Source organism: Schizosaccharomyces octosporus, assembly GCF_000150505.1.
Source record: "Schizosaccharomyces octosporus yFS286 unplaced genomic scaffold supercont6.1, whole genome shotgun sequence".
NCBI lineage: Eukaryota > Fungi > Ascomycota > Schizosaccharomycetes > Schizosaccharomycetales > Schizosaccharomycetaceae > Schizosaccharomyces > Schizosaccharomyces octosporus.
Window position 1 is genome coordinate 646,531 of NW_013185619.1, and position 25,361 is coordinate 671,891.

The 25,361-nt window shown below is 38.0% G+C and overlaps 9 protein-coding genes across 9 annotated transcripts; 4 read left to right on the forward strand and 5 right to left on the reverse strand.

Annotated features, from left to right (window-relative positions):
- The first annotated feature begins 29 nt into the window (after window positions 1–29).
- Window positions 30–4,051, forward strand: SOCG_02907 (3-hydroxy-3-methylglutaryl-CoA reductase Hmg1). The gene has a single exon (XM_013161397.1). The coding sequence runs from the start codon at window positions 721–723 to the stop codon at window positions 3,886–3,888; it is 3,168 nt and encodes a 1,055-aa protein (XP_013016851.1). The 5' UTR covers window positions 30–720; the 3' UTR covers window positions 3,889–4,051.
- A 111-nt stretch (window positions 4,052–4,162) lies between these two features.
- Window positions 4,163–9,924, forward strand: SOCG_02908 (nuclear pore complex associated protein). Its single transcript, XM_013161398.1, has one exon. It carries the CDS (start codon window positions 4,312–4,314, stop codon window positions 9,670–9,672), a length of 5,361 nt encoding a protein of 1,786 aa, XP_013016852.1. The 5' UTR covers window positions 4,163–4,311; the 3' UTR covers window positions 9,673–9,924.
- SOCG_02909 (epsin) lies at window positions 9,695–12,348 on the reverse strand. Its single transcript, XM_013161399.1, has 2 exons — window positions 12,117–12,348; window positions 9,695–11,874 (listed from the first exon to the last, which is right to left on the reverse strand). Exons 1-2 carry the CDS (start codon window positions 12,137–12,139, stop codon window positions 10,143–10,145), a joined length of 1,755 nt encoding a protein of 584 aa, XP_013016853.1. The 5' UTR covers window positions 12,140–12,348; the 3' UTR covers window positions 9,695–10,142.
- Window positions 12,349–12,445: 97 nt separating this feature from the next.
- On the reverse strand, window positions 12,446–15,043 carry SOCG_02911 (hexaprenyldihydroxybenzoate methyltransferase Coq3). Its single transcript, XM_013161401.1, has one exon. The coding sequence runs from the start codon at window positions 14,910–14,912 to the stop codon at window positions 14,100–14,102; it is 813 nt and encodes a 270-aa protein (XP_013016855.1). The 5' UTR covers window positions 14,913–15,043; the 3' UTR covers window positions 12,446–14,099.
- Window positions 12,860–14,064, forward strand: SOCG_02910 (vacuolar sorting protein Vps60). The gene is made up of 4 exons (XM_013161400.1): window positions 12,860–12,955; window positions 13,223–13,307; window positions 13,353–13,504; window positions 13,550–14,064. Exons 2-4 carry the CDS (start codon window positions 13,239–13,241, stop codon window positions 13,962–13,964), a joined length of 636 nt encoding a protein of 211 aa, XP_013016854.1. The 5' UTR covers window positions 12,860–12,955; window positions 13,223–13,238; the 3' UTR covers window positions 13,965–14,064.
- A 485-nt stretch (window positions 15,044–15,528) lies between the features above and the next one.
- Window positions 15,529–18,904, forward strand: SOCG_02912 (protein phosphatase regulatory subunit Ekc1). Its single transcript, XM_013161402.1, has 2 exons — window positions 15,529–18,289; window positions 18,339–18,904. Exons 1-2 carry the CDS (start codon window positions 15,815–15,817, stop codon window positions 18,348–18,350), a joined length of 2,487 nt encoding a protein of 828 aa, XP_013016856.1. The 5' UTR covers window positions 15,529–15,814; the 3' UTR covers window positions 18,351–18,904.
- SOCG_02913 (tRNA dihydrouridine synthase Dus4) lies at window positions 18,778–20,364 on the reverse strand. Its single transcript, XM_013161403.1, has one exon. The coding sequence runs from the start codon at window positions 20,143–20,145 to the stop codon at window positions 19,153–19,155; it is 993 nt and encodes a 330-aa protein (XP_013016857.1). The 5' UTR covers window positions 20,146–20,364; the 3' UTR covers window positions 18,778–19,152.
- Window positions 20,365–20,386: 22 nt separating this feature from the next.
- SOCG_02914 (CMGC/DYRK/PRP4 protein kinase Prp4) lies at window positions 20,387–22,171 on the reverse strand. Its single transcript, XM_013161404.1, has 2 exons — window positions 20,928–22,171; window positions 20,387–20,888 (listed from the first exon to the last, which is right to left on the reverse strand). The coding sequence occupies exons 1-2, from the start codon at window positions 21,916–21,918 to the stop codon at window positions 20,437–20,439; spliced, it is 1,443 nt and encodes a 480-aa protein (XP_013016858.1). The 5' UTR covers window positions 21,919–22,171; the 3' UTR covers window positions 20,387–20,436.
- SOCG_02915 (retromer complex subunit Vps35) lies at window positions 22,106–25,338 on the reverse strand. Its single transcript, XM_013161405.1, has 6 exons — window positions 23,472–25,338; window positions 23,319–23,432; window positions 22,924–23,273; window positions 22,822–22,879; window positions 22,680–22,754; window positions 22,106–22,637 (listed from the first exon to the last, which is right to left on the reverse strand). Exons 1-6 carry the CDS (start codon window positions 25,071–25,073, stop codon window positions 22,329–22,331), a joined length of 2,508 nt encoding a protein of 835 aa, XP_013016859.1. The 5' UTR covers window positions 25,074–25,338; the 3' UTR covers window positions 22,106–22,328.
- Between the last annotated feature and the right edge of the window lie 23 nt (window positions 25,339–25,361).

Below are 25,361 nucleotides of genomic sequence, written 5' to 3' on the forward strand. Positions count from 1 at the left end.
CTACCCTTGCCTTGTCCTAACCCCAAAACTTCTTAGGTCCCACGCTGATCGTAGAAAAGAAACAGAACTCATCTCGTGCAGTTTATTTTACTTATATCAGTGACTGGGATTCTATTATAAAACGAATTCTTAACGAAAGACTCTCCTATTTATTCGTTTTGATGCACATATAATAGCTCAACTGGAAGTTTCCCTTTAATCCTTCCTTCCTTCCTTCCGGTACCATAAAAACCATCACTTTTAGTAAATATTCTCTATTTACCCCCATTTTATTTTTATATTTGCTTGCTTTATAAGGCTTAACTTGCTTCTTTTCTCACTCTTTCTTGATCAGCTTAAACTGGGTTCTCAGCTGACCTTTATTCCACGTTTGGCTTTTCTTTCTTAGAGCGATACATAATCAACTTTTAAAATCTATTCGAGGAGCTATTTTTCATCGTACAGGTTGCCCAAATATCAACTCTTTTTCGTGTAGAAATTTAAAAAAAGGAACCCCTTCTTTTTTTTTTTTGTTGACTACGCGGCTAACTGTTGCTGTTGGTAAAGGTTCGCTTTAGAAAGTATTTTCATCTTTATTTTTTTTGAAAGGTATTACTTTGCTCCTTTCCATTCTTTTCGGCTATCTGCCTTCATATTATTTTCATACCTTATAGACATTTATTTTCTGTCATTTATCAGGAATCATATTACACTTTTCACTAAACGGGATATTATTACGACATGATTTATCGAATCGCCGCCAGATATCCCATTCAAGTGATCGCCGTCGTGTGTATCCTTGTCTCCATGGCATACTATTCTTTCCTTGAGACCCTTACGCAAGAAGATTTTCCAGTTTTGCTTCGGGCCTTGAAACGATCCGGCATCTTGGACGGAGGTCTTGTTTCTGATCCTTCTGGAATAGTATTAAAACTTTCTAGAACTGAAACCCCTAGCGGTGTTGCTTCTGCCTGGGAACCTATCCCTTCTGGCCAGTCTCAAGACATTCAGGCTGTTGATTTTGACATTACTCAATGGTATCACCCAACTTCAGTTAATGTGAATGTGGCCCAACTTGCTGAACCTTATCTTCATGATTGTCTCTTAATTGATTCCCCATCTGGTGCTTGTAAGACTTTTTCTAAAGAAGTTGGTAATTGGACTGTTTCAAGTATTGCTATTCCTGCTAATTTGGCCAATCCTCCTATCGACTACTTCTTAGATGGTTCTAGCACAGTCGTTCAAAGAGTTCTTCCTGCAATTCGTGAGCATGGCATTTCTTGGTCTTGGCTGCTCCAGCTGATCGCTCGCACTTGGATGAATACTTTAAAAATAACTGGTCAAGCTTCTAAAATGGAACTTCTCATCGTTGGCACTGCCTACGCGTGTATGTTCATTTCTATTATCTCTGTTTACATAAAAATGCGAAGACTGGGCTCTAGGTTTTGGCTATTCTTTAGTGTGTGTATGTCTACTTTATTTTCAGTTCAATTTGCAATGTCTTTGATCCGTTTCTCCGGAGTTCGAATCAGCCTTGTATCTTTGATTGAAAGCATGCCCTTCTTATTGAACGTCGTTGCTCTTGATAAATCGGTGAACCTTACCAGAGCAGTTATGTCTCGTTGTGCGTCCTCCGATTCTCGTTCTGCCACTCACGAGGATGTTGCTGAAGCTTGTAGGGATGCAGCTCCTCCAATTCTCCGTCATTTCTCCTTTGGAATTGTGGTTTTAGCTATTTTTTCTTATTGCAACTTTGGTTTGAAACAGTTCTTTTTATTTGCGGCTGTTATGGTCTATGACCTGGTTTTACTTTTTACTTTCTTTGTGTCTATCCTCACTTTAAATCTAGAAATGTGCAGATATAATGCCAATGAAAACGTTAGACGTGTTTTGATGGAAGAAGGTTTATCGGAGTCAGCGGCTCGTCAAGTTGCTGAAAATAACCAATTTGCTGCCGAAACAAACAAGAAAGGTAGTTTCCAACCCTTTAGATGGGTTTACGAGCCTCGCTTTCTTTTCGTTATTGCATTTGTTGTTTTTAATCTTTTTGAACTTTGTTCTATCCCGTTCAAGCATTATGCAGTAACATCTGCTGCTGCCGCTAGATTGATTCCTTTGGTTCGCTCCGAATATCCGGAAACAAATACCCAGGGCCTTTTAGATGACCACGTCTTTGATGAAATTCTCTCATATTTGTTTAACTTTACCCACAACAAGGATACAATTTCCGTTAGAATCCTGCCATCCGTGTTTTACGGCACTGATTTACCTCAATCCTCTGTCATCACAACAATTCATTCTTTTATACATAACTGGACCAAATCAATTAGTGGATCTTTCCTATCGAAATGGGTTATCTTCGGTTTGTCTATAAGTATTGGTGCAAATATTTTCCTTCTGAATGCTGCTCGGCTAAATTCCATGAAAAATGATAGTGACAAGAAAGTTGTTGAAAAAGTGGTTGAGGTAGTAAAATATTTGCCTGAATCCGAGAATCCTGCCTCCGAAACCGCTGTTGAAAAGAACGTGAGCACAATAGTACGTCCTTTGGAAGAATGCATTTCTCTATATAGTGACGGACAAGTCTCATCGCTGAATGATGAAGAGGTTATCCAACTTGTCGTGGCCCGTAAAATTCCCTTGTACGCTTTAGAACGGGTTTTGAAGGACGCTCTTAGAGCAGTAGTCATTCGCCGTGCAGCTGTTTCTCGATCTTCAAGAACACAAACTCTGGAAGCTTCTAATTGTCCGGTTTATCATTATGATTATTCAAGAGTTCTTAATGCTTGTTGTGAAAATGTCATTGGTTATATACCTTTGCCTCTTGGTGTTGCCGGTCCAGTTATTATTGATGGCAAGCCCTATTACGTTCCTATGGCTACTACTGAAGGTGCTTTGGTTGCTTCAACCATGCGTGGCTGCAAAGCCATCAATGCTGGTGGTGGTGCTGTTACCGTGCTAACTCGTGATGAGATGTCTCGTGGTCCTTGTATTTCGTTCCCTAATTTAACGCGCGCAGGTCGTGCTAAGCTTTGGTTGGATAGTCCTGAAGGAACTGAAGTTATAACGAAAGCTTTCAACTCTACTAGTAGATTCGCTCGTCTTCAGCGGATTAAGACTGCTTTGGCTGGAACTCGCTTATTCATTCGTTTTTGTACTTCTACTGGTGACGCTATGGGTATGAATATGATATCAAAAGGTGTTGAGCATGCATTGACTGTTATGAGTTCCGAAGCTGGATTTGAAGATATGAGCGTTATTAGCTTATCCGGAAATTATTGCACTGATAAAAAGCCAGCTGCTATAAACTGGATTGATGGTCGTGGAAAGAGTGTTATTGCAGAAGCTATTATTCCTGGTGAGGCTGTGAAATCTATATTGAAGACTACTGTCGATGATTTAGTCAAATTAAATGTTGACAAGAATCTTATTGGTAGTGCCATGGCTGGAAGCGTGGGTGGTTTCAATGCTCATGCCGGAAATATCGTGACGGCAATCTTTCTCGCAACTGGACAAGATCCTGCTCAGAACATCGAGAGTAGTAATTGTATCACTCTTATGGATAATGTCGATGGTAATTTACAGCTTAGTGTTTCCATGCCTTCCATTGAGGTTGGGACTATTGGTGGTGGTACAGTTTTGGAACCCCAGCAAGCTATGCTTGACCTCCTAGGTGTCAAGGGAGCACATTTAACGTCCCCTGGTGATAATGCTCGTCAGCTGGCAAAGGTTATTGCTGCTGGTGTCATGGCTGGCGAGTTATCTTTATGCTCTGCACTTGCAACCGGCCATTTGGTAAAGTCCCATATCGGCCTCAATCGTAGTGCACTAAACACTCCTGCTGATTCCAAAACCCCTCAATCATCAAGTGCGCCCAACCAGACTGTTCCTCACTTAAGTATTCGTTAAATCCTAAAAAGTATCTAGAAACCGTTATTTTATAATTAACTGTACGTTGCGTCAGTACTGATAACAGTCTCAATTCTTGACTTTAATGACTCCGGGTTCTATATCCTGAAAGATTTATAACATTTAGTATAATAAAATTAAATCCTGTTCTCTAATCAAGTAAAATATCATTCAGTAAATTATCATCAAGGCACGTTTTACTCATCAAAAGGCTAACATAATTTGTAGTTAACTAGCATAATCTTATAATAATTTAGCGATTAAATCCAATTATCAAGCTTTTTATACGAATAGCAATAATGAAGTGCTTCTATCAAGGACTTCGCGACACTTAACCACCACAGTAATAGGTAAGAACGTGTTCTAAGCAAAGTTGAGGCTTCCAATAAAATATTATTGACAGGAAGCTCTCTGTTTGTCGTCATGCACGATTCTTCCTGGGATACAGCCGATATCCATGGAGTTTCACAGTTTCTTGATGTATCGCAAGCTACCATCAATAGCTTACTGCATCAGGACTTATTTTCGTCCATCTTTTCGTCTATTATAAAACGGTATAAAGAATATGGAAATTTAAAGAACAAAGAAGTAATTGCCGAAGTAAACTTTGAGCAACAATCTCGAGTTTTGGAAAAGAAATTGCTCGAATCTGAGAAACAACTGGACGCATCTAAGTTTGACAACGAGAGTCTTCGAAAGTCACTCGTTTTATCTGAAGAAAATTCTAAAAAGAATTACGATTTATATCAAAATGCTCAGAAAGACGCAGGGGCATTGAAGGCAGAACGCGATGAAGCGAAAAGTGAATTTGAACGGATATACAAAGAAAATTCTCGGCTTCGAGAATCGCTTGTTCAGAATTCAAAAGATTTGCAGGAGAAAAGTACTGTAATTGATGGCTATAAAAGCCAGCTGTTAATGTACAATCGGAAAGTCTTAGAAGTAGAGCATTTACAACAGCAAGTGCAATCATCAAAATCTTCTTACGATTTCGAACTGCAGAAACTAAATAAAAACAACACGATCTTAGAAAACAACAACACGTGGCTCAATCAGGTCGTGGAAGATGTGAATAACAAGTTATTGAAGCTCCATCAAGTTACTTCGGTGGAAAAATCACAACTCAATTCCCAACTGACGGATGCGAACTTGAACAATGATCTTTTGCGAAGCAAAGTGGATGCATTAACCAAGCAGTGTGCAGAAATTCAATTGAAGCATGAAACATGCCTTAACGAACTGTCTGAGGTAAAGAAACAATATGAAAATGCCGTTTTTTCGTTTCAAAAAGACTTAGCGTCCGAAAACCAATTGACGGATCTATGGATTGATAAATATAAGATGCTTCAAAAGCATTCTGAGCATCTTCAGAATGCCAATTCTGAGTTGAATACATTACTCAGAGATGCCCAAGAGTCTCTTGAGAATCAAAGTTCAGTTTTTGAAAAGAATGTATCTTCTTACCAGTCTACTCTGGAGTTCTTGAAGAAGGAAATATCAAGTCTGGAATCGCAGCTTACTTTAGCGAATGAAAGGCTTGCTAACTCTGAAGATTCCGATTTTTCTTTCTCCTTAAAATCTAGAGAGCAGTCATTGTCTGTATCCGATTTGTACACAGAAAGGTTATACTTTAAGCAAAAATACGAACAATGTAAACAGCAAGTAGATCGTTTACAACGAAGCCTGAATGAAACAATGAGCGAGGTAAATATGCAACACCCTCTTATCAAACAACAATTCGCACGTTTTGATGAAAAACAAAAGGAGATTGCTGCAATTAGTCAGCAATATCAAAAGTCTTTATCACATTTTAAAAAAATACAGTCAGATTACAAGACTGTTGAAATACAACTTAAGGATAAATCTAAGGAAAATAAGCACTATGAGCAACAAATTGGTGATCTAACTCACCAAGTACAATTCTTACTTCACGAAATAGACCTTCGCGATTCCGGAATGATGTTTACCGCTCAGGAGCGTCAAGTATTTAGAAGTTTAGTAGAGAAATCTTTAGATTCTGCTGAAAGCGACACTAACCAGCTTATATCTGATCGGCTTGTTACTTTTAAAAATATAGCTGAATTACAGCAACAAAATCAAAAGTTGCTTTCGGTTATTCGTGACCTCGCCCAAGAATTGGAAAAGCACGAAAGTGTTTCTGATGCTTCAAACGTTCAAAATGATACTTTGTTGAATGCTAATCGTATAATTGATGAACTTACTCAGCAAGTGGAGTTCATGAATGAACAACTTGATGGTTGTATTAAAGAACGTGACTTTTTCCGAACTTTAGTTCAGGAAAATGATCTTTTGAAGCTTAATGATGATAGCTTGGACTTGAATAAGGCGATGAAACTAAAGGAAAAATTAGGCAACCAACGGTCATCCATACAACTTGACTTAATAACGGAAGAATTCGAAACTTTCAGATCTATTGCGAATGAAAAGGAAAGGAAAGTATTGGAGAAGGTCGAATCTTTGGAAACAGCTAATCATGATCTGCAGAATCTCAATTCAGCTATAAAGGTTGATTTGACCAAGGTCCTTGAAGAGTGCAACAACTATGAGCTTAAGTTGAAGACAAGTGAAAAAGAGAACAGTGTATTGCACGAAAAATACAGATCTTTGCAAGAGCAGTACTATAATAATTTACAAGAATATCAAACCATAGTTGGTCAGCTAAGTGTATATACTAAGCAAGTGGAAACTTATCGATACGATCTTGAAAACTTACACAAAGAAAAGAACCTTTGGAACAGTGTTGAGTCGAAACTAAGCGCAGAATGCTCGCAACTTAACGCTTCCTTGTTGTCTGTAAAGCAAGAAAACAACCAACTGAGAGCGCAATTACAAGTTCATGAACAAGAACATGATTGTATTGTTAATCTTTTAAATAACCGTCTTTCTGAATGTTCTGTGGATTTACGAAATGCGAACGCTAAGATCTCCGAATATACTGATGACATAAAGAACATCACCATGCAGAATTCTTACAACATAAAAGATTACCAGATGCAATTGAATACCATGGGAAGCAAAATTTCTGAGCTGAAACAGGAGCTCACGTCTCAGGTTACTCGCTGCACGAGTCTTGTTAATGAGAATCAGGAGCTCAAGAATAGTTTGAAATTCACCCAAGAAAGATACATGAATTTACAAACGAATATCTTATCTCCAAAATCATTCGGAGATCCAGTAACAGCTGACACAAGTAATCTTATAAAAGATTTGGATGCAGCTAAAGAAAAACTTCAAAACCTTGGTGATGAATATCAAAAGCTCCAACAAAAGTGCTTAGCATCTGAAAAAACGCTGGAACTGATGAATGAAACCCATGATCAATTTAAGCATATCATGGAGTCGGAGTTACAAGAGAGGGAGGACAAGATAAAAAATCTCTATGCAGAAGTGAGTCAGTTAAAGCAAGATGTTAGTGTAACCGCACAAGAAAAAGATCTAAAAATTCGTGAGCTAACGGCCCAAATCGAGAATTTAACCAAGGAGAAAGATGAACTGACGAATTTTAATGAAGAAAATAAGCTTATGCATGATGAAACCGAGAAAACAATTAGTCATTTGAAAAGTGACTTGGAGAAACAGATACAATTAACTAAAGAAGCTCATTCTAATTTCGAGACTGAAATCATAAATCACGGTTCGACTACTCAAAAGCTTTATGACATGCGTAGCAAATATGAAGAAGTAAAAGCAAACTACCTTGAGCTGAAATCTAAATCTGAGGAATGGACGACAATGCATGCGGACTCAGAAGATAATTGGAAAAAACAAAAGGATAATTTGGAAACCGAGTTAGCATCATTAAAAGAACAACTAAGTGGTTTGGAGTCGCAGAATAGAATATTACACTCTCAGTTTGATTCTGTCAGCCATCAGGTTGAATTCTTGCAAAATAATTCTTCACAAGATACAGCTCTTATATCTAAAGTAGATCCTACTGGAGATAGCGAGTTGCGTGAGCTTGTCAATTACCTTCGGCACGATAAAGAAATTACTGCTAATAAACACGAGCTAGCTTCATTGAATAATAAACGGCTAAGTCAACAGGTTAAAAGTCTTCAAGGGACTATCGATTCTTTAAGTTTTGAGATTGCCAGGTTGAGAGGATCTGCGGATTCCGGTAATTCTCAAAATCAAGCGTTGTTAAGTGGATCTGACGAATTGCGTCTTTTATACGAGAGCAATGAACTCCTTCGCAAAGATAATGAACTGAAACGCAACAAGTCTGATACTATGGAATCCAGACTTATTGACGTTGAGAGCAAATTTGATTCTTTAAATATTGAAATTAATGATCTTAGAATTGAATTGGACGCCAAGAACGAGAGTATAAAATTACTCCACGAAGATAACGAAAGATGGAAGACTCGTTTTCAATCTGTTTTGACTAGATATGAAAGAATGGATCCATCACAATATGAAGAGCTGAAGACCAAGTTTGACCATCTTCATGCTGAAAAGCAGGAACTAGAATCTGCCTTTCAAAAGCTGAAAGAAGAGGATGAGAAGCACAAAGGAGATTCGGAGCAAATATCAGCCTTAAAAACGGAAGTTGAACAGCTTAATGCAAAGAATGTTAAGTTAGCCAGTGCTTGGAACGAACGTTATGAAAGTCTTATTAATTCAAGCAAAGCTAGATTCTCTCAATTAAGACAGGAAATTACAACAAGGGACAAAGAGTTAGGATCTCAGAAAGATGAAAATAAGAATCTTTCGAAAGAGCTTGAAAATATGCGCGAAGAAGCTAAGACAAATTCGGTCGAAGAAAAAGAAACAGTCTCTAAAGATGAATTCCAACAATTGGAGCAGCTAAGAGACTCATTGGAGAAAGAACTTTCTGCTGCTAAGGAAAATCTGGAATCGTTGACTAAACAAAAAGAAACCGAGCTTTCTTCTAATTCTAGTCACTTAGAGGAATTAGAAAAACAGCTAGAGCTGAAGATGCAGGAGAATGAAAAGCTTTCCCAAAAGATAGATGAACTCTCACGAGAACTTGCTTCCGTAAAAGACGCTCAACTTCAACAAATACCATCAGATAATCCCGAAGCTGTTGATTTCCAGAAGAAGTTAGAAACAATAAAGAACGACTTCAGTAAAGATAAGGATGCATGTCTGGAAGATATGCGCTCAAAGCTTTTAGAAGAAAAATTTGAAGAACGTGAAAATCTTCAAAAGGAGCTGAACGAGAGCAAAACAACAATAGAGACTCTGAAATCTGATCTGCAGTCACTGAAGAATGAGCCCAACAATAAATCCGAGCCTGAACTAGAAAATATAGTAAAGGAAAGATTAGAGAAGGCGTTACAAGAAAAAGATGATGCGTTCAACAATCGGCTTAATAGAGCTGTAGCGGAGACAGAAATTCGAAATAAAGCGAAGTTATCGATTTACGAGAGAAAAACTCGAGACCTACAATCGAAAGTTGTCGAACTTGAAGGGACAATCAATCGTCTGAACGAGCAGTTGAAGACACAAAATACTACAGAAAGCTCTTCGAAGCCCAATGTTGCGAAAGGCAAAGACTCTTCTCAGATGTCCAATCAAGGTGATCAATCTGTCAAATCTCTAAGCTCTAGATTACAAGCTACCGGTAATAAGCAAAAGCCAAATGTTGCTAAACCCGCCGTAGCGCGACCTGTACCAATGAAGCCGGAAAGCGGAAAATTGTCTATTACGGGTGCTTCTAAACGTTTAGCTACTGCCAAAAATGCAGGCCAAGCCAAACGTCAACGTGATGATTCTAACAAAAAGGATAATTCAAAATGAATTTAACTACAAGTCTGTTTTTCTAGCGGTTATGAAAAGTGATGGGATTAAAGTACCTTAATATTTAGCGTTGCCTACGATTAATCAGAACCAACCTTCAAATTTTGGTTTAAAAAATAATAATTATTATTATTCTGTAGTACTACATTTTTTAGTTCAGAAGTAAAGAGACTACAGATATTGAAGGCAACAAAGTAGACGATTAGTCCACTTAAATAGCATTAGGAAGTAATAAAAGCATTTGTGATGAAGGAAGATTACAAACGCGAATTTCCATTAAAAATTTTTCTATTCTGTGCTACGTCTTGTAAATCATAAAAACTGGGCGAATGATAGCACACAATGGAATGGCGTAGCTTGGAACAAGATAAATTGATAGCAAATTTTCATAAAATTTATTAACAAAAAGAGAAGGACCATCATTAAAACGTTCATTAATAAATGAAAAGGACCTAAAAGGGATGATTAAATTACAGATCAATGAGAGAACCGACTTGAGGTTGCATAGATTGTTGCTGCATATTCTGTTGCGAGTTTCCATTCATATTTTGTGGATATGAGTACATCTGTTGCTGAGCCCCCGTAGGTTGAGTATGGAAAGGATTGAGTGTGTTTCCGGTAGCTTGCGACTGGATAGTTTGGCCAGCACTGTTCGTAAATCTTGAACCTGTGTGCTGTGAAGGTAATCGAGCCAAACCAATGTTACCAAAACTATCAATACCGTTAGGATTACCAGATGCAATAGCTTGAGCAATATTGGCGTGTTTATCATCACCAGTTCGCACTGGTCTCATTGGCTTAGCAGTCATAGGAGCTGCAGGTTGGGGAGACAGTTTAGCAAATTGAGCGAATGGATTATTGGAACCAGTTTTCGTAGTTTCCAATTGAGGTTGTGGTTGCGGTTGAGGCTGAGTAGGTTGCGGTTTCATATAGCCCGTACTTTGAGGTTGAAGTGGACGTGAGTAAGGGTTATTCGCGTTCAAGCCGGTATTCTGAGGACGAAAACCTGTGCTCTGAGGTTGAACATAGCCAGTGTGATTAGGGGGCATAAGTTGAACGGGATGAGGTTGAGCAAAACCTGTACGATGGGGCTGCATCATTGGAAAGGGGTTGTTGGAGTCAAATGGTTGAGAAAACCCGGTGTGCTGTGGTTGAACAAAACCGGTATGTTGAGGCTGCATGAACCCTGTATGCTGAGGACGCATCATACCAGTGTGTTGAGGTTGAACACCAGTATGTTGAGGTTGAACAAATCCAGTATTTTGCGGATACACAAACCCGGTAGGTTGTGGCTGAACAAAACCAGTGGTCTGCGGGCGCATAAAGCCAGTTGGTTGAGGTTGCATAAAGCCAGTGGGCTGAGGTTGAACAGGATTACCAAAAAAGTCAACAGGTTGGAAAGCAGAAGCTAACGAGGGCGACTGCTGCTCGCGTTCGCGCTGATGTCTAAGCCTAGTTTCTTCCTCTTCTTTTGAGAGCTGAATTGCTTTTTGAAGATCGGCTTCAGAATTACTATTCATTGAGCGTCGACGAGCATCTTCATCTGCTTGTCGCTTAGATTCTTCAATTACGCGGCGAAGTTCGGAATCGTCGTCTTGATCGCTAACTGGAGAGGGTCGGCGACTACGACGGGAGCGAGAGCGACCAGAAGGACGACGCGATCTACTGCGATACCTGGAACGTGAACGTCCTTCATCTTCATCATCACGACGATTGGGTGTGCGTGAATAACGAGATTCTTCGTATAGCGGACTCGAGCTACCGTTACGGAATCGAGATTGCATAACATCACGGTTCCTACGAGCCTCGCGCAAACTTTCATCGTCGGAAAGAAGTGCGCTAATCTCCTTTGCCTTACTACGGACGTTTTGGCCTTGGTCATGTCCATGTTCATCGACAAAGACAAATTCTCGCAATGTGGTAATGATATAAATATTGTCTTTAGCCCATCGAACTACATTTTCGGATCCACTGTGAAGACAATATTCCAAAAGAGACAAGGATTTAAAGACATGCCTCCAGTTCTTGCCTTTATCATTCAACCGACGGTCGATGATGTCTACTACTTCTAACATTTCATTTTGGTCAAAAGTCAGAGCAGCAATTTCTGCCATAGCACTACCGCTTGGTCCCCACGCATCATTTGTGGTGGCATTTCGGACTTTGACCTGTGTGTCTGTATAGCCTTTCGAAAAGTTTTTTCTATAAAGCGGTTAGTTAGATTAGACCTTTAGAAAATCATTAAATCCTTTTGTATTCGTAAATGAGGAAAGAGACTATAAAGCATATGTCGAATATCGTTTGACCTTGCAGCGAAAAAGCATACTCAGTAAACGAATTCGACCAACATATAAGTTGGGCAAATCTGCTACTTTTTGTAGTTCTTTAAGAGCAGTTGTTTCTTTCCTTCTTTACACAACTGTTTGTAATGATTCTTCACATACACGGATCTAACAGCGGCTTTCATGCTCAATGTGATTCAAAAGAAGTAAATCACGGATCAAAACCGAACAGTCGTCTCTAAAACGAATAATTGCCCAATTCTTCGTTTATTTATTAGAGCAAGTAGCTTGTACCTCCTAAATTCAGCTTCCCTTACAGAAATAGGTGATGGTAAAAGTTTTGTAGTGTATCATGTACGTTTACACGCTGCCCGAATAAGTTCGGTAATTTCGTAAATGACACGGTCATACCGCGGTAATAACGTCTTATAGCATGCGGCACTAAATTCATATACGCTACGGCCTTTAATCTCTTAGTAGTAAATACTGAAACGCATATTGGTATTAAATGTACATTACGAAGCAATAACTTTGGTTTTATAATATAAACAAGCAGAAGTGATTTCAATTATCGATCATTAGAGAAGAGATAGGTTAAGAATGCCTTCATTTTAGGTGTTTCTTGTCTTCTTTTGGTTAGCCTATATATAAATGTTAGTGATATAAAGGATAATGGTTTCGTAGATCATTCTTGTTGAACGGTGCAAATTTCATGAGTAAGGAAAGTTAGGCTTCCTCCTTTTGTTCCGGATCCATCCTTGTTGAGTAAATAAGAATGAAAGCTTCAAAAATGGATTTTGTGATCGAACAAATTGAGAGTATTCTGTACAGCTCTGAGCAAGCCATTTACCTGAACAAACTTGTTTTGTTTACATTTTTATGAGTTGAACTGCATTCCAACATACCATACCCCAAGACACACTCATTAAGAAGGAAATCCAGTTCGCCAGAGATAGATTTAGAAATCATACTTGTAATTCAGAATTGTAAATTGTTTTGTGGTAAGTGAAGAATAAAATCTTATAAGGAAAGCTTTAGAGGAAAGACGCTATTTCATTTGGCTATACAATAAACAGACGAAACGAGTATGGTATCACTGATTACAGCTTAGTTTGATAGTGATTTCTCCATTCTCCCTAGTTTCCATTCCTTTTCACTTGTGTTTTTCTTCTTTTAGAATGGCTGATGAATTCGGAAATGCTTTCGTCAAGGAGGAACTCTATTCAAAAATCCAGTTTATGAATGACCTTTGCTAACGATCATTGAAGATAGACTTTGTTCGCCATGCACAGACTATTTGGTAAAAAACAGGCCCAAGGGAATGCCCCGTCATTGACAGATGCAATCGAGTCGGTACGAGGTTGAAAGAAAGACATGAAACGCTTACAAAGTTCGTAGTTGGACAAGCGAAGTGATTCACTCGAAGTGAAAATTTCAAAGTTAGATTCTCAATTATCTGTATTCCAACAGAAGTTATCAAACACACGGCCCGGCCCAGGACAAACTACCATAAAGCAACGGGCTATGAATATATTACGGCAAAAGAAAATGTAATAGCCATCAGCAAAGAAATAACATTACTAACAATCTCAAAGGTACGAGGCCCAATTGCAGCAATTGCAACAACAATCTTTTAATATGGAACAAGCTGCCATGACTACGGAGTCCATGAAGAATACCATGACTACTGTCCAGACGATGCAGGATACTGCACGACAGATGAAATCACAAAGCAAAAACATCTCCATAGAGAAAATTGAAAGATTACAAGATCAAATCCAAGATTATATGGATACGGCAGGTGAATTTAATGAAATTCTTGGGCAAAACACGGCAAACGTGGATGTTGATGAAGAAGAACTGGATGCAGAATTAGAAGCTTTACAACAAGAAGCCTCCTTTGGAGGAGACCAATTAGCCCAAGAACAGCCTAGTTATTTGCAGCCATCGAATGAGCTTCCCAATTTCGTTGACGAAGAACAATTAGAAGCTGCAAATACTGCTCAGTGAAAAGTAATGGAACTGTTAATGATATTCTACGTCTTCATTTTATCACAAGTTTAATACCTTACAATACAAAAATGAATTTCTAAACGTTGTAAAAAGACAGACTGAACCATCATTGTCAAAGGTAGATAGAGGATGTTATGGTTTCTGCGCAGACATCATGTAATTGCACAAAGAGGACAGACATTGGTCTCCTGGCTTTGCAAGGACCCATTTAGATTGAACAGGATGGTACATGACCCCTCGAACATCATTTACTTTCCATTGATGTTCACGGAAGAATTCAGTGAGCTCTTCTGGGCGGATATACTTTTCATAGCTATGGGTTCCATTAGGAACGATTCCAAGTACCCTTTCAGCTAAGAAGATCGTCAGAAAACGAGCCATGAGGGTACGTGAAATTGTGGACAGCATCAAATAGCCATTCGGCTTGACGAGGTTCATTAATGATTCTAGAAATCCTCGAGGATTCGTAACATGCTCTACAACTTCCATACAAGTGACAATATCAAACTGTTTCTTAAAATTTTGCTGTTCAATAGGCCCATGGATGTACTCGAGACGGTCGCGTAGGCTGGGATCCTTCTTCGAATGATCTTTTGCTACTTCCAGAGCTTTCTTTGAAGCATCTATACCTATGACATTCGCACCCAAACGAGCCATACTTTCGCTAAGAATTCCTCCTCCACATCCAACGTCCAAAATCTGTTTACCAGCAAACGGGGTCTTTTGCCGTACAATTTGAGATATAAAGTCAATTCTAGTTGGATTCATCAAATGTAAAAGCCGACTCTCACCATTCCAATCCCACCAAGTTTTCGCCAATGCATCGAAGTGTTGGATTTCTTGATTTGACACTGTATGGTTCCTCTGTTGAGACAACGATCCCCAAAGATCACGTTTTAAGCTTCTGCTTCCTGTTTTTAAAAGACTGGATTTCATCATCATCATAAACTTATTTCATTTCCTTTTAACAATGCTCCTAGTTATTGCTTCGCTTCAAAGTATCACCTTTCTGAATACAATTCAAATAGTAAAAGCTAATGTGTCGAGCGTATTCGCTTTACTGAATTGCACAAAAAGTCAATAAACTCATTACGCTGTGCAGCGTGACATAGCGCGTCTAGGATTCTAATCGAGTTTTAGTAAATTGATTTTAGAATACTCTGCTTTAAAATAGCAAGGGGTGCGTTTATAGAATCTCAATTAACAATTTTCACAAAGGCGGCTTGACTCACACTGGTGGTGTCCACCAGTTACTTTCGTCTGGAAGCGAAAAGTGAAAACGAAACATTTCTGTCGTATTGAAGAACAATAATCTCTCAGGAACAAAGGTTTCATACTCATCTATCTATTGTAAAAGACATTATAAATTTGAAACGAATGTTAACCGAATGTAGCTTCGTTTTTTGCTAATTGTTTACATTTTAACGCACTCCACCAACATCCAGAAAAGGAATACCGCAGCACACAAAATTGCTACACGGCACTCTTCTTCACGCTTACTGATACGCACTGACTCGGAATTGTCTAGTCCTTGGGGAAATTCAATACGTAGAGTTGACCATTCATATAGGTTTGTCCTCTGCCCAACAACATACAAACACAACTGCTTGTTTCAAGAGCAAAAAGAATAAACTCTCTAAAATTGAGGTTTCGAAACCTAAAAAATAACGACTGTGCAGGTATTGAAAGCCAGTATAAGTTGAAAATTCAACTTGGATACGTCGTTTTAGTGCAAGAAGTTCAAGATTCGCGGAATCTGATTACATAAAACCCGTTAACTTGGGTTTATCGCGAAAGAAGAAAGAATTAGCAGTTGGTTTGATCTCAAGTAAACAAGAGCAAAAAAAATGTTTTGGAGACTAGGCCAAGGGTTTGGATTTCAAAGTTCAACAGCCATTGAGGCTATATTGAACAAACCAGAAGAAGAGATTGATTTACCAGAATTATTAGAAGAAAATGGAGTTTTAGATGAATGCAAGAGTCACAATCCAAAGTTATTAGATTATCTTTGTAAACCTGAGATTTTGAGTCAACTTATTGATTTTATTCTCGAGGTTAACGAAGAAGATTTCACTCCTATTGACGGCGGTTTTGAAGAATTGGAACAAAGCAGACTATCTTTTATAGCGAGTGAAATTCTAAGTAGTGATGTCTGGTCTATATGCGATGCATGTGTCGAGAATAAAGAGCTTATGAAAAAGTTGTGGTCTTTTCTTGACAATGAAGGTCCATTAAATCCTTTACAGGCTTCCTATTTTGCCAAGGTGAATGAACATTTTCTTGACAAGAAAACTGAAGAGACCGTGGCTTTCATACAGTCTATTGAAAACTTTGTTGACAAGATTCTTCGTCATGCTGAAACTAGCGCTATCATGGATCTTTTGCTTAAATTTATATCGATGGATCGCTGCAATACTACTGTTGGAATTGCTGACTGGTTGTATTCCCAGGGATTAATACAGTCTTTGCTTGGTTTACTTGATCCTTATGTTGATCCTGATGTACAATCCACTGTGGCGGATGTCATAAAAGCTATTATAGCTATTTCTGCCAATTCTAATGAACCAGGCGTTATCGGCCCTAATTCTTTATCCCGCGAGTTGGTGTCTCGCCGTACCATTACTACTCTTACTGATTATATGATTGATTCCAAGGCACCTTACTCGTCTACCTCTTTGATCAATGGCGTTAGCATCGTCATCGAACTCATCCGTAAAAACAATAGCGATTACGATGTAACTCCTGTTTTACAGATGCCTCTTGATACTAATCCTCCTACTACACGTGACCCTATCTATTTGGGAAGTATGCTCCGCTTGTTTGCTGAAAAAATTCCAGTTTTTCAACAAATTTTAATGAAGCCATCTTCTACTCCCGAGCAAGCTGCTACTAGCTTTGGCACCATTAAACCTTTAGGATTTGAGCGGTTTCGTATTTGTGAGTTATATGCCGAGCTTTTGCATTGTAGTAATATGTCACTTTTGAGCGATCCTAATGCAGAGGCTCTTGTCATGCAAAGAGATAACTTACGTGATTATCTCTTCCGCCATAATAACTGTGCTAGAGAATTGAATGTATCCGATGATGAAGATGCTGATTCTAGTTTTACAGACAAACAAGCTAATGATCCTATGCATGGTCAAATCCCTCAAATTTCAAAGGACTACAAAGATATGTCTCCCGAGGTTGGTGGTGATTCACCAATGGAAGATGCCGAGCCTGTTCCTAGTGAGGAGTACAAAGACATCAGCGAAACTTCAAAATACATTCAACCTGATTTAGAGGAAACTGCTTCTAACGATTCGTATGAGCCAATACCTGAGAATGTCCTTGATGAAATGAAAAAACAGCCTGTAATTGGTGACTTTCTTAAAATAAAATTTACAGAGAACAATATCGTTCCAACCGTACTTGACCATTTCTTTGAATATCCTTGGAACAACTTCCTTCACAACGTTGTATATGACGTTGTTCAACAAGTCTTGAACGGTCCTATGGAGAAGGAACAAAATTGCGCTTTGGCATTTGATATGTTTTTACGTGGAAAGATTACAGAAAAAATTATTCGTGGTCAGGAAATAAGTGATAAGGCCACTTCTGAGCCTAACGGGTTTAGACCTGGTTATATGGGACATCTTACTATAATCGCCGATGAAGTTGTAAAATTCATTGAACATTACTCTCATTTGTTTAGCCCTGAGGTTAAAAAATTAATTGATGACGAAAAATGGCAACACTTTGTTAATAATACTTTAGCAGAGACTCGTGCTCGTGATAATCAACTTCTGGGAGGACTTGAACCTTCAATGGTTGGCTATTTGGAAGATATGGATGATGGTGAAATGTTGGATGCCAATAATTTGCCCGAAATGCAATTTGCATTAGAGCAAGAGTATAGCAACAGCAGTGACGATGATGTGGTCGAAGTCCACCGAGAACTGTCTAATAACTCCTCATCAAATGAAGAAGATGCTGACGGAAATGAAGAAGATCCTTTATCACGTGAAATGTCTCGTCGACTTAGCTTTGATTCAGCTAATAATGCACAAGACAACCGTGATCATTTTGCCCAATATATGTCTCAACATATTTCTGACAATCCGCCTGATGAATTCAGTAGTAGTTCGGACGAAGATGACGAAGAAGATGATGAAGTAGTTGAATGGGTATCTCGCGGCAAAGACAAAAAATATCCTCGCTCTAATTTCTTTATTAGTAGTTCAGATCGCGATGAGTCTGATAGTGAAGAGGACGATGAAAACGATAGTTCGGACGGCGAACGAGAATTTGCTGAAGACGAGTACTCAAATGGACTTGTATTGGTAAGTGAAAGCATTGACTAGAAAAATGATGGACTAACAGTGTATTTAGAACCGTAAATAATGTGGTTTTTGTATATACTATCCGTTGATCGTTTTCTACATATTTACACGTTTTTGTCCAGATAGATGTTTGACATCAGCAGTGGTTCTTTTTGAAAGTTAGCTATAAAGGAAGCTTGCGTTAGTACTCAATTCGACTTCTTAATAATCCGGGTAATTTTATTCTTTGAACTGCTTCTTGTTATAGTCAAGTTTTTTAGATCGAGAATGTACTAATGTTTGCTCTATTCGTATGATCTATGTTTGTTCTTGACGCTTGTTTCTTTGGAAGGATATTTATGTGCTAGCGCTGATTCAGTCCGAATAATGCGAACTGAACAGTGGTGAGTAAAACAGCTTACTCGAAATCCTGTTCCATTAAAATTATTTGAGATTCCGAAGATTGATTTATTTTTGTCTTTATTATTCATGATATGAATGAAGGCTAATTTGTGAGATACTTCAAATCACATAAACTTATGATTTTAATTGAAAGTTTCCATAAGTACTTATTGTATTTATTGTATTATTGTACTTCCTAAATATAAACTTCAGACTTTTTTTCTTTTCGTAGTAAAGTCGTTTTGCTCTTTCTGCAAAAGAAACCTAACATATAGGAAACGTTTATGTACACCGAGAAAAAGAAATCATGTAAAGCCGTTGTTTGCTTCAGAAACACTTGACATAGTCAGACAAGCGCAGGAAAACACACACGAAAGATAAATAAGAGGGTAAAAGTAAACGCAACCGATCAATTCATTAAATTCCTACTCATTAAAACCTAAAACTACTTACATCAAGTCCATTATCTTTTATACCCAAGCTTACCGTCTCACAGGAAGTACTGTTTCGCCAAACAATGGTTCTCCTGGACGACGTACGATGAATGTTTCATCTAGCCAGTCCATAACAGCAGCAAAACTTTCTTTAGGAATAGTCATTCGTTCACGTTTCGTGGTCATCTTACCCATCATCGTTATCAAATGATGATAAAACAACTGAAAGTTCAGAGAGTAAGCAGTGGAATAAGAAACAAATCGCTCTACACATCCCCATGGTGTGTCTTCAAACCCAGCAAAGAGTGCCGGGTTTTCTAATAACCCTCTAGCTGACATAACACCATCTGTGTTAGTAAACTTCGCAATCTCATAACCTTCGCGAAGGGAATTAACGTCGCCATTGGCGACTACAGGGATATTTACACAAGATCGAACTTCTCGAATAGCATCTAAATTGACAGGAAATGAAGAACGATCTTGCCTGGTTCGACCGTGCACAGTCAAAAAATCAGCTCCGGCACGTTCAATTGTTTGCATTAAATGTCTGGTCTCATCCAAATTCTTTGATACACGTATCTTCGCCTCAACACAAAAGTCTTCACCCAATTTGTCTTTAACAGCCCTGATCAGTTGATATACTCTTTCAGGTTCCTTCAAAAGCGCTGAACCAATTCCTTCGTGAATAGCCCAGCTCTGCGGACATCCACAATTAATTCCAATTCCATCCACATACGGCCCGGCAAGTTCAGCAGCTTTTGATAAAATGACAGGATCCTCAACACCGAATTGAAGGATCAAACTGGTATCTCTTTCATTTGTGGAAAAATCAAAATATCTTCCTTTTGGATGTAAAAATTCATTTGCTAAAATCATAGGGGTGTATACAATGTCTGTCTGATAATCTCGTACCAGCTGTCGAAATGGTAATTTGGAGTACCTAACCATAGGAGCAGCTATAAAGACAGGTCTTCTGCCTTTTTTGGCTTCAAAAATTTTTACAGGGTGTTTATTAGGGTCACGACTCCTCAATTCTGTCATTCCTGTCCTATGTAGCAACGATTAGAAGTTGGTAGTTCTCACTAGTTACGGCAGAACTATCAGAAGTGAATTAGGACTACATGGTTTCGAATACTAAGGTATAATTAACTTCGTCTTAAAATTAAACGTTAAATATGTATATATATACTTCTAAAATCTAGCCGTTGGTGATCGACACGGTAAGAAATTACTTGAAAATTCGACCTTCAAATTACAATGGGGTTTTATATATAAAAGTAATAAATTCATTCTTAGCACCAAAAAATTATCGATATTCATAGATATGTAAGCCTACCGAAAGGGGCGACTATTTTTAAAAAAAGGATGCTTTAATGCTTGTTTGGGCGTAATTCTCTTTTCCGGATTGAGTTCCAAGCATTGTTCTAACAGAAGTATAAATACCTGTTGAATAACAACTTCCTCATTCGTAGAAGCAACCACATCTTTCAATCGAAACTTTATGTCTCGAGCAGGCTTGTTAAAATTTAAGATTCTATGCGTTTCTTGCCCACTTATATGGTCAATTTCCTTATTAATAAAATTGAAATTTTCGTCAAAGTTATCAAAAGCAAATTGACTGCGCTTAAGCATCTTATGGCTAAACTTTCCCTTGCATTCCATCATTAGCTTAAGCATTTGATTATTGCTTCGCCCAGGAAACAGAATCTGTCCAGCATATAGCTCAAACAGGGAGCATCCAACACTCCATGTATCAATTGGGCAAGAATAAGGGTATCCCAGGACTAAACTGTTAGCTAAAAAAAGAAAGAATAGTGACTTACTGATTTCAGGTGCTCGATAGAAGCGACTCACAAGGTATGGTGTTATTTCGTTTTCGGCAGCATCAGAAGCAGACCCAAGATCACAAATTTTCAAAATATTTCTCTTTTCGTTTACCAACATATTATCCGGCTTGATGTCAGCATGAATAATATTACATTCTTCCAAGAGCTGAAGAGCTGTAAACATTTGATAAGCATATACTTGAATTGCCTTAATGTTCAGACCAACATTTCTACCAAACTTTTTTAAAATGTCACGAAGATTCAAACTAAGCATTTCAAATACCATACATAAGTGGTTTTTGTGCATAAAATACCGGTCGTAACGAATAATGTGCCTCCTGCCTTCAGGATCTGCAGCCTGAAGACGCTCCAATATAGACAATTCTTTCATGCCAGCTTTGTACATTACCTCGTTGTTTCTAATAATCTTGATTGCGAATGACGCTTTTGTCTTTTGATCCAGTACATTGACAACGCTAGAAAACATACCTTTGCCAAGATTTGACTGAACCAAGTAGCGTGAATCAAGCTCCTCCATAAGTATTACTTTATAATATCCTTCAACGTCATCCCAAGTGTCCTGCATTCCGGCAAGACTCCTTTTAACTGCAGATGGTTTTTTTTCTGTTTTTCGTTTTTTATGAGTGGGAAGCGGACTATCTGCAAACATGTCGTCTCCCTCATCCTCATCCTCATCATTTCCCTCCGAGACCTTTTCAAAGATTGGTTCACTTGAACCCGGTCTTTTTAAAGTAGAGTCATTCTCATCATTATAGTGTTGCTTATCAAATGAAGGTCTTTCTGTTTCAGGCTGTTCCACATTTGGTTTAATATCATTTTCGGTTACTTTTGAAGTAGGATTATCAGTTGTCGAAGCTTGCGATGGTATGGGCTTAGGATCTTGAGCTTGATGTTTTTTCAAAATCTCCAACCGTCTTTTCCGTCTTTGTTCTATAATTTCATCTTCTGTCAATGGACTGTCATTCATTACTAATTAGTACAAACTTTTCAGAAGCGTCAAGCCTGACGATAGTAATGTATATTCAGTATTTTAGCTTCAATAATTATATTGTCAAAAGCTGAATGTCTATTATCGTTGAAATAATTAAATTCGATAAAATCGTTAACAGGCTCCTAATAAAACAGTTTCCTGTTAAAATAAGTGTGTGGTACAAGTTGTCTTCCCAAATAATCTAATTAAGCTGTAGAAGTAAAAGCTCATTCATGATGTCGTTAGTCCTCCCTTTAAGAGCAGGCTTGATATTTTAATCTCTTTTTGAGAAAAAATAAATTTATTTTAAATTATAATTCGATGTTACAAATTTTTTTTTAGCAGAAATTGTGAAGGGACTAACTTCATTGCTAAAACGGTAGATGATAAAAAATATATTTCAATTACTAAGTACTGAAAATTCTCGCCCATCGTTCATCTTCCGACCGCTTTGCAGCTAGATCTGTTGTTTTTTCTAAATGGTTTCTCAGATTATCAACTGAGAAACCACCCACTGTTTCCCAAATGGAACTGGCATAAGCATTTGGATCATTTGCAATAAGATCGTTAGGAGAAGAAGCAAGCAATGATCGCATGTTTTGCTCGGTCAAATCAATTAAACCACCGATATGCTTGGCAAGAATAGAATCGCAACGCTGATCATAGTAGTAAAAATATTGTTCTAATATGTTGATGAACAGTTTTAAGCTGGTAATCTAAGTCTATGTTAGGCTAAACGCTTCATTTATCAACCTTACCTGATCCATGCAGGAATCTGCTATCTTCAAGCTCTTTTGAAGGCATTCTAGAACCCGTTTCGGATCTCTGAATATCTTTTACTTGTTAATATATACAATGAAAGAAAGAAAGAATTAAAGAATGAAGTATTTCTATACATACCACTGTCTCTTCGGTCGTTTCATTCTGCCACCATAAATGACTTGCATGAAGAATTCCTCTAAATATATGTTAATAGACACGAATTAATTTAAATATACATACCTGCACTGATCTGGTTTCTTGAGCAATTTTGATGCATAAAGTGTGCATTTTGTAATCAATGTATCATAGTCATCAACAGAAAAGTTTCTAGTTTTCTGAAGCTTTCCTGTAATCATTAGTAATTGTTGGTATTGTAAGCGTGAATCCAAAGCGGACTCCTCATAAATGGTAAAGGCTTGGGTGAAGAATTCATAAGCGAAATCCGGATAGTTTTCAATGTCGGCCATTTCTGCAGCAAAAAGATATAGAACAAGAGACAATTCTGCTGAATCTCCGTGATTATAAAGAATGACGATACAAGCATTAACGAAATCCCATAAGACACGAACTTTTTCAGCCCAGTCAACGCACTATAGTTGGTTAATTATCAAATTTTTCTTTTCTCTTTGTTTTACCTTGAATAATCGAAACTCGCGAGCAAGAAAGATACATTTGTTTACCACCACAGGAAGTAAGTATTTAACGTTTTCGCCAGCTTGCACAAAGTTATCCTTCAAGCAGCGCAAAATCTAAATTGTTAGTATGATTCAAAACTATTAATTTCATACTTCGATTTGAACTTGAGGGTCTTCATTATATAGGTAATGTACCAATATAGCTATCGTCTTCAAATCCTCTACAGTATCATTGCCATTGTTTTTTATTATGACAGATATAACCCCAAAAAGCTCTTGAACATCTTTCAAATCGCTGATCAATTGCTCCTTCTCAATAATTTTGTCCAATATCAGTTTTGCTATGTCATAACGAATATTATTTGGCTGCGCTCTGAAAACAGGGAGAAAGTTTGGCAAATTTAAGCAGTATGAAAATGAAGGAAATGAGACAATAGGGAGCACCAATATCGAATATAGTGACTTTTGAAGTGATTTTTCCTTTAGTTCTGTTTGAAAAGATGCCTGTTGAAGAATTCGTTCGTTTATAAGCTGAAACACTCTGTCAGCATATTGAGTCTGGTAAGGGTAACATTGTAAAAAGAAGTTAAGGATACTTGAGAGTATCTGTACGATATCTCCCAAAGCAATACCATTACGGGCGTTTATAACATCCACAATGTATGTCCATAGCACTTCTTGAATGGCTAAACTTGGAGAAATAACTTTATCACCTGGACATATTTTGTTTTCAAAGCCAGAAGATTGGTCCTCAAGAGATAAATTTTGCATGGTTTGGTTTACGGAACCTTCTCTATCAGAAGCCTCGGCTTCGCATTCGCGTTGAACATAAGCAGTAAGTCTGTTCACCATACAAATAACTAAAGGGGTAAGCTTAACCCCTCTATTTAGCTTCATGATAGTATTAAAGTAAATATCCAAAGTCTCCAAATGCATTTCGTCTGGAAAAACTTGACAAACAACCTCGGATAAGTATTCTTGGGCTAATGGATCTCTACACTCGATAATCTGTTCAACGATGGCTGGAAGGATCTCATTCTTATACGTATCCAGATTAAAATTGAGCTGCGAGAGTCGGACGAGGTTAAGACCAACAAGAACCTTAAGCTCATTCCGTTCTTGAGTTCTCCTTACATAATCTTTCATAGGACCCAGATGCTGAATCCTGACCCACAGTTTGTTCATTTCCGTGAAGTTCAAGAGCAAAAATCTTACAGAATCCATAAGAGTTCCTTTCGTGGGATCAGCATTATCGTGATCAGGATCTTGTGGAAGTCCTTTTCTTGTTTGCGTCAATAAATAATGTCTAAGGAATAGTCCACGTAAAGGATGCTGTACACCCGCACACATATCGATTAAGTCATTCATGATTTCTTTAACGAGAGCTTTGGGAGTTTCCAGATATGCGCTTCCAACTGTAATCATTAGATAAAGGCGAGGTAGAACACTTCCTGCATATTGTACAAGTTCGTAAAGATCCATCAAGTGATGTGTACCATTGAGGTGTGTCTCCAGTAAGGCATCACCAAGCCGTCGTAGAGTTTCTGTTGTATACATGTACAATTCGTAATATTGTTTCGGAGAAAGGTCGTTGTTCCTCATTTCTACCAGACTTATACTGCAGTTTCGAAAGGCATCCATTAACTTTCCAGTTTGTAGATTCTTTTGCATCAGTCGGCTCGACTGCTTGCATATTACCAATGATTCTTCCAAAGGTCTTGATATTTCTTCATTAACTGGTACGGTGGTATTCATTGGTCTTAATTGCTGTCTCTAGTAACCTGGATGACTATTGTTGCAAGTGCGAAATGAGTTCAACTATATACCGTGTCTATCGTCGGCTCAAAACACCTTTTCAATTAAAAAAACGAAATTGTTTCAAATTTTAGATGGAAATAAAATTAACAGATAGCTGAAAACGATATTGGGATTATGGCGTTGATATAATAACACCGTAGTACCACAAGATGTCTTTGTCTTTAGACAAGAAATTGATTTTGGAACCATCTCCACCAAAACGTAAATACTTTCATAGAAAAAAAT